At 39.9% G+C, this 12,953-nt stretch overlaps 1 protein-coding gene across 1 annotated transcript in view; it reads left to right on the forward strand.

Moving 5' to 3' along the window:
* COL19A1 (collagen type XIX alpha 1 chain) overlaps positions 1-12,953 on the forward strand; it is a 437,433-nt gene that overhangs the window by 112,082 nt on the left and 312,398 nt on the right. Inside the window, exons 9-10 of the mRNA XM_061427130.1 lie at positions 554-598; positions 3,322-3,366. Coding sequence (XP_061283114.1) covers positions 554-598; positions 3,322-3,366 — 90 coding nt within the window. The remainder of the gene's footprint in view (positions 1-553; positions 599-3,321; positions 3,367-12,953) is intronic.

The following is a 12,953-nucleotide window of genomic DNA, read 5'->3' on the forward strand; positions in this document are numbered from 1 at the left end:
TAGATACACACACATAAGTTTTTAGATAAGAGGTCACCAGAACAAAATCTTTTCCATGAGACAATGAAGAGGGGCGGTTAGATGCACAGAAGTGAATTATGTGAACTCTAATTCCAGTTCTATCTCCTGATTGTATAATCATCTGTAAGAAGATGGTCATAACTGTGTTGTCAGAACAGTACTTGGCCCATAGAGAACCTGTGTCAGACTAGAACATTATGCCCAGAGATTCGAAAGAGAAAATAAAACGAAGGACACTAAGTAGCAAATGGGAATGCATGGGCTGTGGAATCAGAGAGACCTACGTTCAAATCTTAGGTGATGCTCCTAGTTAGGTGAAACCTGTCAGAGCCTTCGCGTTCTTATTTTCTGAATGAAAGCGCTAGTCCTGGCGCTGGCAGCTGAGGGGTGGATGCAAAGCCCCTGTACTCACTGAACATTCAGCATGAGGCTGCCTTGCCCCACAACTCTAGGACTGATGGTTAGCAATGCAGAATTTCTTCATTTGTTTGTGTTTTGTGACAATGAAATTTATTCTGTGTGTTTCTTTTAGGGTGAAAATGGTTTACATGGCACTCCAGGCTTACCTGGTCAAAAGGTAAACATTTTTTTTTTAATGTTTCATGTTAGTTAAGAACTTTTAACATCTCAAAAGTTGAAGTTGCACATGATATAGTGAAGATTCAGGAAATTTGGTGAGACTGAATTAGTCCCCTGACTTGACCGCCACTTGATCTTTCTTCTCAAAGAGAACCCATGGTAGCAATCCCTTCTCAGAGGAGCTGCTCTAGGGCAGAGCTTTATGAGAGGGGCTTGGCCACATGCTTCTCTGGAGAATGGGTAGTGGTGCTTTCTGGGGCCTGGGAGTGTGACAGCTGCTCTGGGAAGGTTTTCACCAAGAGTCTAAATTTTGGTGGTGTTTAGTCACTCAGTCGTGTCTGACTCTTTGGTGACCCCATGGACTGTAGCCTGCCAAGCTCCTTTGTTCATGGGATTTCCCAGGCAAGAATACTGGAGTGGGTTGCCATTTCCTTCTCCAGGGGATCTTCCTGAACCAGGGGTCAAACCCAGGTCTCCTGCATTGGCAGGTAGATTCTTAACTGCTGAGCCCCCAGGGAAGCTAAATGAAGTCTAGAACAGGATTGACTGCTTTTGACTATTTGTGGTTACTTTTTTTCCTTTTTTGTTATTTCCCAGATTGAGCTAAATGTAATAGTTACAATGGCATAAAATAGTAAATATTGCAAAGATGTTGCAACTGATCTCCTCAAAAAATGTTTCAGAATGATAAACTTGTACATAATAAGGATTTTTGCATTGGCCAGATTCTTTGAGCCTAGAATCTTTCTTTTCACCAAGCTGAACTTCATTTCATCCTTTACTGTCCAAAGGCTGATTTCTTCCCCTGAGGAGAAATATGATTGGATGTGACCAGCATTATTGGAAACACAGAGACTGGCTTATTCCAGTTTTCTGAAGAGATGAGGGGCCACTTTGGGTGGGGCCAGCTGTCATGATACCACCCAGATAACCCACCACAGGGGAGAGCATTATTGATGCAATATTAAATGCCCACCAGTCATGTCATTTCTATGCTCTGAAGATGTTTCACAGACTTTAGCAACCAGAAGTCAGAAGTTACTATAGCATCTAGGTTTTGCTCTGTAGCTAAAAAACTACCTTAAAAAGATAGGCAGTTATCTATAGTTATAACTTTTGAAGAAATCTTCCTTTACTTGCTTGATGAAAACACCAAGATTGATTTGGCAGAGAAGAAATAGCAAGCCTCTGCATTTCTTCCCAGCAGTTCTAGACAAAACCCAGTAATACAGCATGTGCCACATCTGTGAGTCGAGTTGCCAGCCAAGGGATGTGTAGATTTATCTGCTGGGAAACAGTTTTGGACTTTCCAAAAGTTGTTTGTGGTGGCTGCTTCATGCTGGCGTTGTGGCTGGGGTACTGGGCCATGTAGCAGCTTCATGTCAGCTTGAATCAACAGATCAAGTTAAAGTCTATATTTTAGGAAAAATGGAAGAAAAAGATAGACCACACATTCAGTGGCAAATGCACACAAATCTAACTTGCTTTCTTTCCTGGTACCTTTTTTGAGGATAGATGAAGCAGAAAGTGACAGTGTTAATGGCTAAGTCATGTCTGACACTTTGTGATCCCATGGACTGTAGCCCACCAGGCTCCTTTGTCCATGGGATTCTCCAGGCAGGAATACTGGAGTAGGTAGCCATTCCTTCTCCAGGGGACCTTCCCTACCCAGGGCTCGAACCTAGGTCTCCTGCATTGCAGGCAGATTCTTTACCATCTGGGACACCAGATGTAATTATTTAATCATGTATATATGTGTCCATATACACACATACATATGATTTTATATATATAGTATACACAGACTATATATACACATAGGAAAGAGCTGCATTTTGTTTCAACGTATAATGTAAATTGTATTGTGTCACTTTGAAGAATTGCAGAAAAAAACTGGAGATAAAAAGCCCTTCATCCCCTTGTCTTGGTGCACTCAGGAAATGTTTACTGAGCACTTCTTGTAAGTGAAGGGGTGTGTATGACCCTCCCCAACATTTCCTTGCTGGCTATATTGTCATGAGTGCCTGACATACATTTGGCATTCAATGAATAGTTACTGATTTTATGAATGAAACATCAGTGCTCTAAATATCTGTACAGAGTTAAGTGGGAAAATAAGCTTGTCAGATGAGAGAGGTTTAGTTGAAGAATAGGGGCTTCTACCTCTCAGAGTCAATATGGTGCATGAGAGCCCACCGTGTTCTGTGCTGGAGAGGCAGGCCATCTGGGTGGGAAGGAGCCTGGCGCTGGCCTCAGAGCTGGAGCCAGAACTCTCGGCTCGTTCATCACACACCTCTCCCTGGAACAGTCTTCATGGAAGTCAGCTTGAGAAGGACGTTCCTACTGCGTCTAGTGGCATCAACAATGAGAGTAGTAATAGCAATAGTGACTGACAGTCTTTGCCAGGCACACTGTTTGATGCATTCAGTTGTCAAAAAACCTATGAGAAAGGTCTTATGGATGGAGAAATTCAGGCTTGTGAGTATGAAATTGCATTGGAAGTAGTGAAACTAGAGCTTGTACCCTGGAAAATCATTCCTTCAGTGAGTAATTAAAATTTTGTGTAACTTTAATATTGGTTTTCAGCTTATATTTTAGAAACACTTTAATATATACAGTTATTGATTTTTCAAATTTAGAAACTATTACTTTTATTGTAATAATTACATGTGTTAAAAGTAGCGTACCTATTATTATACACGTCGTATTCCTCTTCTGCAGGGAGAGCAAGGTTTTGAAGGCAGCAAAGGAGAAACTGGCGAAAAGGTAAAGATCACTTTTCATACTTAACTGTGAGAACAAGCTGTGTTCTTGAAAATATTCTGGACTAGAATATCTAATTTGATTTTGTGCTTTCCATAAAATCAGTTCAGTGATTTTATAGAAATTCTATAAAATGTTTGTCTCACTCAGAGTAGACTTAGCAAATCAGTGACTGTCAGACATCTTTCTAAACTTGTTTAAGTGGTAGTTATTTCTACACATTTCTAGTGAAATCATTGCACTGATATAGAAATGATTCAAATATTTACGGTGTTTTTGTGCCACAACAGCACTGATGGATGATGACGTGTCCAAGTCTAAATAAATGCTTTATTTATATGCCATCAGCAGAATTTTCCCTGAGGAAATAAATAGGTAGAACTAAATAAATTGCAATAGACAGGATCCAACAGAAAATGGGTGGCACATTCAAAATAAAACAGTGTGAAAGAGTTGAATAAAGGGAATATTTAAAAGGCAGAGGCAATGTTTTGGAACATCAAGACTGTGTGATACCACAGATCGGACATAGGGAACTCCTGAAATCCCCTCAGACTGCTGGTTATCAGACTCAGAGGTAAAGAGAACTCACATGGAAAGGGCTGCAGATTAGAGCCGAGGCAAGTTGTTAACCCCTTTGTTCAAGCAATCATTCTGAATCAATTCAAGCTGAAATCATTTGAATTTCAGTTCAAAGCAATTGGCTTTGAATTGAAAGCACGGAAGATAGAAGTGTCTTATTGTTGTTTAGTTGCCAAGTAGTGTCTGACTCTTTTGTAACTCTATGGACCGTAGCCCACCAGGCTCCTCTGTCCATGGAATTTTCTTTTTTTTTTTTTAATATAAATTTATTTTAATTGGAGGCTAATTACTTTACAATATGGTTTTGGTTTTGCCATACATTGACATGAATCTGCCACGGGTGTACATGTGTTCCCCATCCTGAACCCCCCTCCCACCTCCCTCCCCATCCCATCCCTCTGGGTCATCCCAGTGCACCAGCCCCAAGCACCCTGTATCATGCATCAAACCTGGACTGGTGATCTGTTTCACATATGATAATATACATGTTTCAATGCCATTCTCCCAAATCATCCCACCCTCACCCTCTCCCACAGAGTCCAAAAGACTGTTCTATACATCTGTGTCTCTTTTGCTATCTCTCATACAGGGTTATCCTTACCATCTTTCTAAATTCCATATATATGCGTTAGTATACTGTATTGGTGTTTTTCTTTCTGGCTTACTTATATAATAGGCTCCAGTTTCACCCACCTCATTAGAACTGATTCAAATGGATTCTTTTTAATGGCTGAGTAATACTCCATTGTGTATATGTACCACAGCTTTCTTATCCGTTGGTCTGCTGATGGACATCTAGGTTGCTTCCATGTCCTGGCTATTATAAACAGTGCTGTGATGAACATTGGGGTACACGTGTCTCTTTCAATTCTGGTTTCCTTGGTGTGTATGCCCAGCAGTGGAATTGCTAGGTCATACGGCAGTTCTATTTCCAGTTTTTTAAGGAATCTCCACACTGTTCTGCACAGTGGCTGTACTAGTTAGCATTCCCACCAACAGTGTAAGAGGGGAATTTTCTAGGCAAGAACACTGGAGTGGGTTGTCATTTCCTACTCCAGGGGATCTTCCTGACGCAGGGATTGAAGCTGCATCTCTTGCATTGGCAGGTGGCTTCTTTACCACTGAGCCACTGTATAGGATAGAAGTGTCTTAGTTATCCAGAATTTCCCTTCACACAATCGTTTGCATTCTTCTGCATTTCATATGTCTAGCTTTATCTTCAAATAGAACAAAAACAGCACCATTCTTTTGTTTCATAAAATGCCATGTAATTGGACGGCCAGAACAGAGGCTAGAAGGGGAAAAAGATCATCTCAAATTAGACTGGATGGCCTGTGTTGAGTTTTCTGGGCAGTGGTCAGTAACTTGCTTCTTCATTAGGTATTTATAGAGAGAATGAGCATCTATTATAAGATAAATTATGCATGTTATAAGCTATTTGGTAATTACGTTTCCTCACAGAACAGTGAGAGGGAGTCAGGACAGCCATACAATAAACCTGTAACTGAGTCCATTGAGTGATGATTATTTTTTAAAAGAATCTTCCTTATTAGGAGTCTCTTGAATATTTTTGCTTTAGAATAATGGTCATTGCAAGACCATGGCATTAAATGAATGCTTTATTTACATACATTCCTATTAATGGGACCTTACCTGTAGGAATAAATGAGAATGAGCAAGAAAAACAGATATATTCTCTGTAATTTAAAGTCACCATCTCACTAAAATCTTGGTGGCTATTTTAATATTTTACATATAGAGTTGGTATTGCTCAGTAATAAATAGTTTCTCACAGGTTATGAGTTACAGAAAAACATTCAATACATTTGTCTTCAAAGATTTTCCTTCTAATTCTTTATGTCTGTTAACTGTTGCCTTCAGATAGTCCATCTCACCAAGAGTGAAAATACTTATGGAGAATATGGTTGAGATATCAGAAAGAAAGCAAGCACCAAAGAGAAAATACAATATCTTGAATGATAAGCACAATTCAAGTGGTTAATGGTCAAATGTAAGATTTACATAACAATCTTTACGTTAGAAAATGTGTTCTGTTTTGATTATTATTTACCATTTGTGGGATGTTTTAGTTTTTTCAGTGTTAATGCTGTTTGATTATGATACATGACCACACATATTTTTCCATAAGATAAATGATTGATATCAAGCCTTCATTTCTAGATTAGTAACTTTTTGTTTCTGGATTAAACAGGAAAATTATGTGAGGCACTCACTTCAGTGTGAAGCCAGAATGAGATTTTTGGACTGCTTATGTCCCAATTTGTTTTCTGAACAAAGACAATCTCATTTGAATTTCAGTTCTTTGTGGAAAACTGAGTATGCAGGGAAAATAAGACTCACCTTTATTCCTTAGTTACTTTAATGTGGCCTTTACTGTGTTTATTTTTTTTCTATTTTATTTTATTTTTTTATTTTTTAACTTTACAATACTGTATTGGTTTTGCCATATATCAACATGAATCCGCCACAGGTATACACGTGTTCCCCATCCTGAACCCTCCTCCCTCCTCCCTCCTCCCTCCCTGTACCATCCCTCTGGGTCATCCCAGTGCACCAGCCCTAAGCATCCAGTATTGTGCATCGAATCTAGACTGGTGAATCGTTTCATATATGATATTTAAAATTAGACTGTTATAAATGACATAATTTATTAGTTGCAAAGTGAAATAATTCAGGAAGTTATTGTTAGAGATATCGTATCTATCACAGCCACGTGGCTACTGACCAAAAAAGAAAAGTTTATCAACTAAAAGAAAATGCCACATAAAGGTTTTCAGGTGATATTTCTATAACCCAATATAATAAACCAAGTAGAGAAATCTGCTGCTTTTCTTTATGGCTAGAAAAGGAGCTTTCAGGGTGGCTTAATCCAAACCTGTCACATGGTTCCTCAACGTACTGAAGATGCTGCACTCAGTTCAGACACACACACACACGCGCGCACACACACACACACACACACACACACACACACACACAGTGAAACTTGAACAAGTGTAGAGGACCTCATTTGAAAGTATATTCCTGAGTCTATTGCAGTTTATAACATGAGAGAAACATAAATAATTCATTACCTGGACATGGACCAGACAAGTCAGTCCTGAAGTGAAAATTACTTGAGAGAATCATTCTTCCCCTCAAAGGTTAGTTTATGGTACTGGTAGGACTCTCCCAGAAGACAGCCCTCTTCAGATTCACCATGTTTTGGTTTATCTTAGGAGTGACCTTGACTCACCACCCTGTTCCTGGTTAGAGCATCATCCAGGGATCCCTGGATCTCTGACAGCATGGTCCAGGAGTCAGGAAGGGAGAGGTCTATATTCTGGCTGAGGAACTGACCCCCAGCTGAGGTCCATGTTGGAATTTCTCTGTTTCTGTCAGAGTGGTCATAACCATACCTTCTTTGAGAGATTTTCCTTAGGTTCCTTCAGTATTACCATAGATGTTATGTGGCTACTGCTAGCAATAAACAAAGAGAAGAGTTCACTCTTATTTTTTAAATTCATATTATTAAAGGATAGTTGATTCCCAATGTTGTGTTAATTTCTGCTGTACGGAAAAATGACTCAGATATATATATATATATATATATATATATATATATGTTCTGTTTCCTATGCTTTTCCATCATGGAAAATTCCACAGGACACTGTCGTTCCCTGTGCTATGTGGTAGGGTCTTACTGTTTATTCATCTGTATGTAAAAGCTTGCATCTGCTGATCCCAACTGTTAGTCCACCCCTCCCGCAGCCCCTCCCCTTAGTAGCAACAAGTCTGTTCTCTGTCGGTGACTGTGTCTATTTTGTAGATAGGCTCATTTCTGTCACATTTTACACTCCACGTGCCTTTCTCTTACTCTTATTTGGTTTCCTCTTAGATTTGCTTCACTCCGTATGATAATCTCCAGGTGCATCCATGCTGCTGCAAATGTCATTACTTCATTCTTTTTTATGGCTGAACAATATTCCATTGTATATACGAACCATATCTTCCTTATCCATTCCTCTGTTGATGGAAATTTAGGTTACTTCCAGGCTTCTTGGCTTTTGTAAATAGTGCTGTGGTGAACATAGGGGTGCATATATCTTTTTTGAATTATATGAATAGTCTTCTCTGGATACATGCCCAGGAGCAAGATTGCTTTGCACTTCCCTCATAGCTCAGTCAGTAAAGAATCTGCCTGCAATGCAGGAAACCTGGGTTCGATTCCTGGGTTGGGAAGATCCCCTGGAGAAGGAAATGGCAACCCACTCCAGTATTCTTGCCTGGAGAATCCCATGGACAGAGGAGCCTGGTGGGCTACAGTCCACGGGGTTGCAAAGAGTCAGACATGACTGAGAGACTAAACTACCACCATGGTGGTTCTAGTTGTAATTTTTCGAGGAACCTCTATTCTGTGGTCCCTAGTGGCTGACCAATGTACATTTCCACCAACAGTGCAGGAGGATTCACTTTTCTCCACACCCTCCCTAGCATTTATTGTTTGTAGGTTTTTTTAATGATGAGCTTTCTAACTGGTATGAGGTAGTGAAGAGTCTGCCAACTCATTTGATGTAGCCAAATCATTTCTTGTTATATGGCCAGAAATAAAGGCAATAATAGACTATGAATATTACTTTAGAAAAAGACCATTTGGCAGAGGTTCAGTGAGGTGATATTTATTCCTAAACTTCATCCCAGTGTTTACTTTAGATCTTTGTGAAAATAGGAATATTACTTGGCTGCATTTATGAAAAGAAAGAGTAAATAGAAAAGCAAATGTAAACATCTGCTTTAAAACAGAATTCAATATTTGTAAATAGTTGTTTCAGATCATGTAATTTAGTTTGCTTTTAAAATTATCATTTTTATATTGTCAATCAAGCCTTACTGCTGCTGCTGCTGCTAAGTCGCTTCAGTCGTGTCTGACTCTGTGCAACCCCATAGATGGCAGCCCACCAGGCTCCTCTGTCCATGGGATTCTCCAGGCAAGAACACTGGAGTGGGTTGCCATTTCCTCCTCCAATGCATGAAAGTGAAAAGTCAAAGTGAAGTTGCTCAGTCGTGTCCGACTCTTAGCGACCCCATGGACTGCAGCCTACCAGGCTCCTCCGTCCATGGGATTTTCCAGGCAAGAGTACTGGAGTGGGGTGCCATTGCCTTAAGTTTAAAAACTAATTTCTTCAGCATTAAACTTGATTCTGCTCTACGTTATTGTTAAATATCATTTAATCGTGAAAAACATGCAGTAGCAACTGTTACTCATGTCACAGTGTTTCTGATATTTTCTAGCTAAAATATTGCCCATTTTTGGTTTATTCAACAGTGACATTTAAGATAACATGGGTACATGTGTGCGTGCTAAATCACTTCAGTCATGTCCAACTCTTTGCAACCCTGTGGACTATATAGCCTTCTGGGCTCCTCGGTTCATGGGATTCTTTAGGCAAGATTACTGAAGTGGTTAGCCATGCTCTCCTCCAGAAAATCTTCCCGACCCAGGAGTCAAACCCACATCTCTTATGTCGCCTGCATTGGCAGGCGTGTTGCCGGGGTCCAGCCCCGGCTGATCCAGGGTATTCGAAGCGGGGACAGCGTCGGCGAGGGTCAGGATACAATAGCTTCAATTAGATATTAATTAAAGATATAAAGAGTAATAGAATAAGGATAGCTCAGTAGGAAAATTCAGTGGAGAAAAGAGGCTGAGTGGCTTGGTTTACACGGGAGACCAATAAAACTTCAAGACAAGAAGTTTGCACCACTTACGTAGGCCACAGGCGTCCTTCCGTTCTCCCGAAGGAGAGGAGACACTGAGGCCTCCCCGGTCGGATCTTAGAAGCCCAGGCATAATTAGTAAGCATGGTGGGTTCCGCGCTCCAGATGGAGACTCAGCCAGAGTGAAAGAGAGAGAGACATGGGGAGACCAGTATTTCAAGAAACTGATCCCAATTCTTTATTTTCCAGAGTCTGTTTTTATACACTGAGATGTTATGCAAAAATCATGCGGGGTCAGCAGTCCTGACTTTTATCAAAGTCAGGTGCTTCACACAAATGTATACAGAGGTCTTAGGGGTGTTACATCATCTTCTGGCCAGGGGGCCTGCTGACAATTTACGACACTCTCCTTGTGACAGTGGTCAGTCAACCAGAACACTTTTTTCTCCAAGGGTGATTATTCTTAAAACAGATGCCACCCAAATAAAGTTACATTCCTATAGGGTGAGGGTGTAGTGGGTTTTAGTTAAGGAAAGAATTTACTTAGCCTAAGGTCTAATGTGATTAATATCAAAGGTTAATACTTATTTCTTCTATATATTCATTAATGTGTGTAAGGGCAGGGGATGTGGAGACTTAGCAACAAACATTGGCTCAACAAATGAAAAACCCTTCACCAATACAATTTCTAATCAGCCCATTATCCTTATACTAATAGTTTTCTAACTTTTCTAAGGAACCTGTTTTTAGAAGGTGTAAAGCATCTCGTGCCTCTCACGGTTGGGAGGCTGTGAGCAATCACATGTGGCCGGACAAGCCTGTCAGGCAGGCTAGAGAACCTTCAGAGGAGTTTGTAGGTTAAAACACTCTTGTCACGCCCAGGAGTTTTTATTAACTGGAGCTCTAAGTTAACTCCTTCTCCGAAAGAGGTGGTGGGGGACAGCCCCCTGTAAAGTCAGAGGTGTAGGTGGGAGCACAAAGTAGTAAAGTAGGCAGACTCTGGTTATGGGGGTAGATGCTCGAGGATTTCCAGGGGGAGTCCTGAGGCTCAATCCCGCCTTTGCGTATGTCGAGCCTCCTTTCTCATGACCTTTGTCACGGACGGAGTGCCTCACGCTGGCCCCCAACAGCGTGTTCTTTAGCACTAGCAGCCCTGGGAAGCCCATCATGCGCACACATGGCAGCAGATTCTTACAAGGATCTCAGATGCTTCAGCAAGTGTGAGACTTTCCATTAGATATTAAACTTATTTGATCTCCTCAAGATCTTGTAAGTTTAGTGAAAAGGAAAAGAACCACCAAATTACTTTTGTCCACAGCTCCAGGAGATGTGACAGTGTACAACAGTTGACATATTCTGAAGCCCACATTGCTTGTGATTCAGCAGGTTCTAACTCATTTTAAAAATTACAGGCAGCATCTTGATCAATGATCTTTTCTCTTACTCTGAGTTAAACTAATAACAATAACTGCAAAACTAACAAAAGCATATGATTCCTGCTTTAATTCATCTCTTAAAACTTTGGAAAACAGGTTGCTGTAAATTTCCAGTGACTTACTTGTGATTTTCCTTTTCTTTTTTTTTTTATTTGACATGCAATTTATTTATGATAAATAAAACAAACACAATTTTAGGTTTGTAAAAGTGATACAGAAAATAGAATGTGACCTCTTTTCAGATTAAGACTTCATTGAAAACGTGGTGCTTCAGAACACAGTCTGTTTATCCTTAAAGTGAATATACATCAATTCCCTACAGAAAGCAATTTCATCCTTCTTATCCTGAGAAAGCATTGCTTTTCCTTTAGCAGTATTTTTAGTTCCATCATCACATCTCATTAAATATTAAAGGAGATTACTTCATAGAAGGCTACCTAAGTATCACAGAAAAATGGCCACAAAGCCAAACGTATTTCAAGTTCAAAGAAAGGTAAACAGTTTATACATCAGCACTTCAGTGTCACTCAGTCGTGGCCAACTCTTTGCAACCCCATGGACTACAGCACGCCAGGCTTTCTTGTCCATCACCAATTCCAGGAGCTTACTCAAACTCATGTCCATTGAGTCGGAGATTACAAGAATGTTGTCTAGGTCCTAAAGTACCTTAAAATATATTTGTTTAAACTAGAAAATCACATTTAAATATTTATTACTCTGGTTTTATAGCTGTTGCAAATATTTTATCTGACAGAAATTCACTGGAAAAAGTCTCACTGTTGCCTGTTTTTAGTGAATTTATTTAACACATATTGTTGTATTATATTACCATCATATAAGTAATATAATCTGTAATATTCTTTTGTAGAAAATGTGATATTCAAATAAATAAAATTATTAAAATACCTATTGTAATGTACAGTTAAGTATGCTTTATTAATCCAGAATTTTCTGCATCCAATCATTTGTATTTCTTAATTTTCAGATGACATAGCTCAAATTTTCGTAGGCCAGCCTAGAATAAAGTATGCATTTAGACATAGTATTGATTTTATGTATGATGTTCAGCCTTTTGCCTTTGATGGGTGCTTCTAAAGATGTGCTAGGAGAAATGGAAAATGCTTACTAGAAAATATCCTTCCTATCTATTTTATAACTCATGAACTCTTGGTTTCCACTCAAGTGAATATTGAAGAGCAACAGCACTGAGTCCATTTCCTGTTATTCTGATGCTTTTTATTTTTAATATCAAAAATATATCCATGACACATCATATATTGTCTCGATATATAAATGCTAGGCTAATGAGAAAGATCCAACCAGTCAATCCTAAAGGAAATCAGTCCTGAATATTCATTGGAAGGACTAATGCTGAAGCTGAAACTCCAATACTTTGGCCACCTGATGCGAAGAACTGACTCATTGGAAAAGACCCTGATTCTGGGAAAGATTGAAGGCAGGAGAAGGGGACAACAGAGGATGAGATGGTTGGATGGCATCACGGATGCAACTGACATGAATGTGAGCAAGCTCTGGGAGTTGGTGATGGACAGGGAGGCCTTGCATGCTGCAGTCCATGGGGTCGCAGAGTCGAATACGACTGAGCGACTGGACTGAACTGAATGAGAATGACTGAGGGAAGGAGGAGAAGGAAGAAACAGAGGATGAGATGGTTGGATGGCATCATTGATTCAATGGACATGAGTTTGAGCAAACTTCGGGAGATAGTGAAGGACAGGGAAGCCTAGCATGCTGCAGTGCATGGGGTCGCAAAGTGTCAGACGCAACTGAGTGATTGAACACCAACAATGAGAATGATGGGCATTTCTTTAGTAATATTTCATTGATTTGTTTCTC

This window comes from Bos javanicus, chromosome 9, assembly GCF_032452875.1.
Source record: "Bos javanicus breed banteng chromosome 9, ARS-OSU_banteng_1.0, whole genome shotgun sequence".
NCBI classification, from domain to species: Eukaryota; Metazoa; Chordata; class Mammalia; order Artiodactyla; family Bovidae; genus Bos; species Bos javanicus.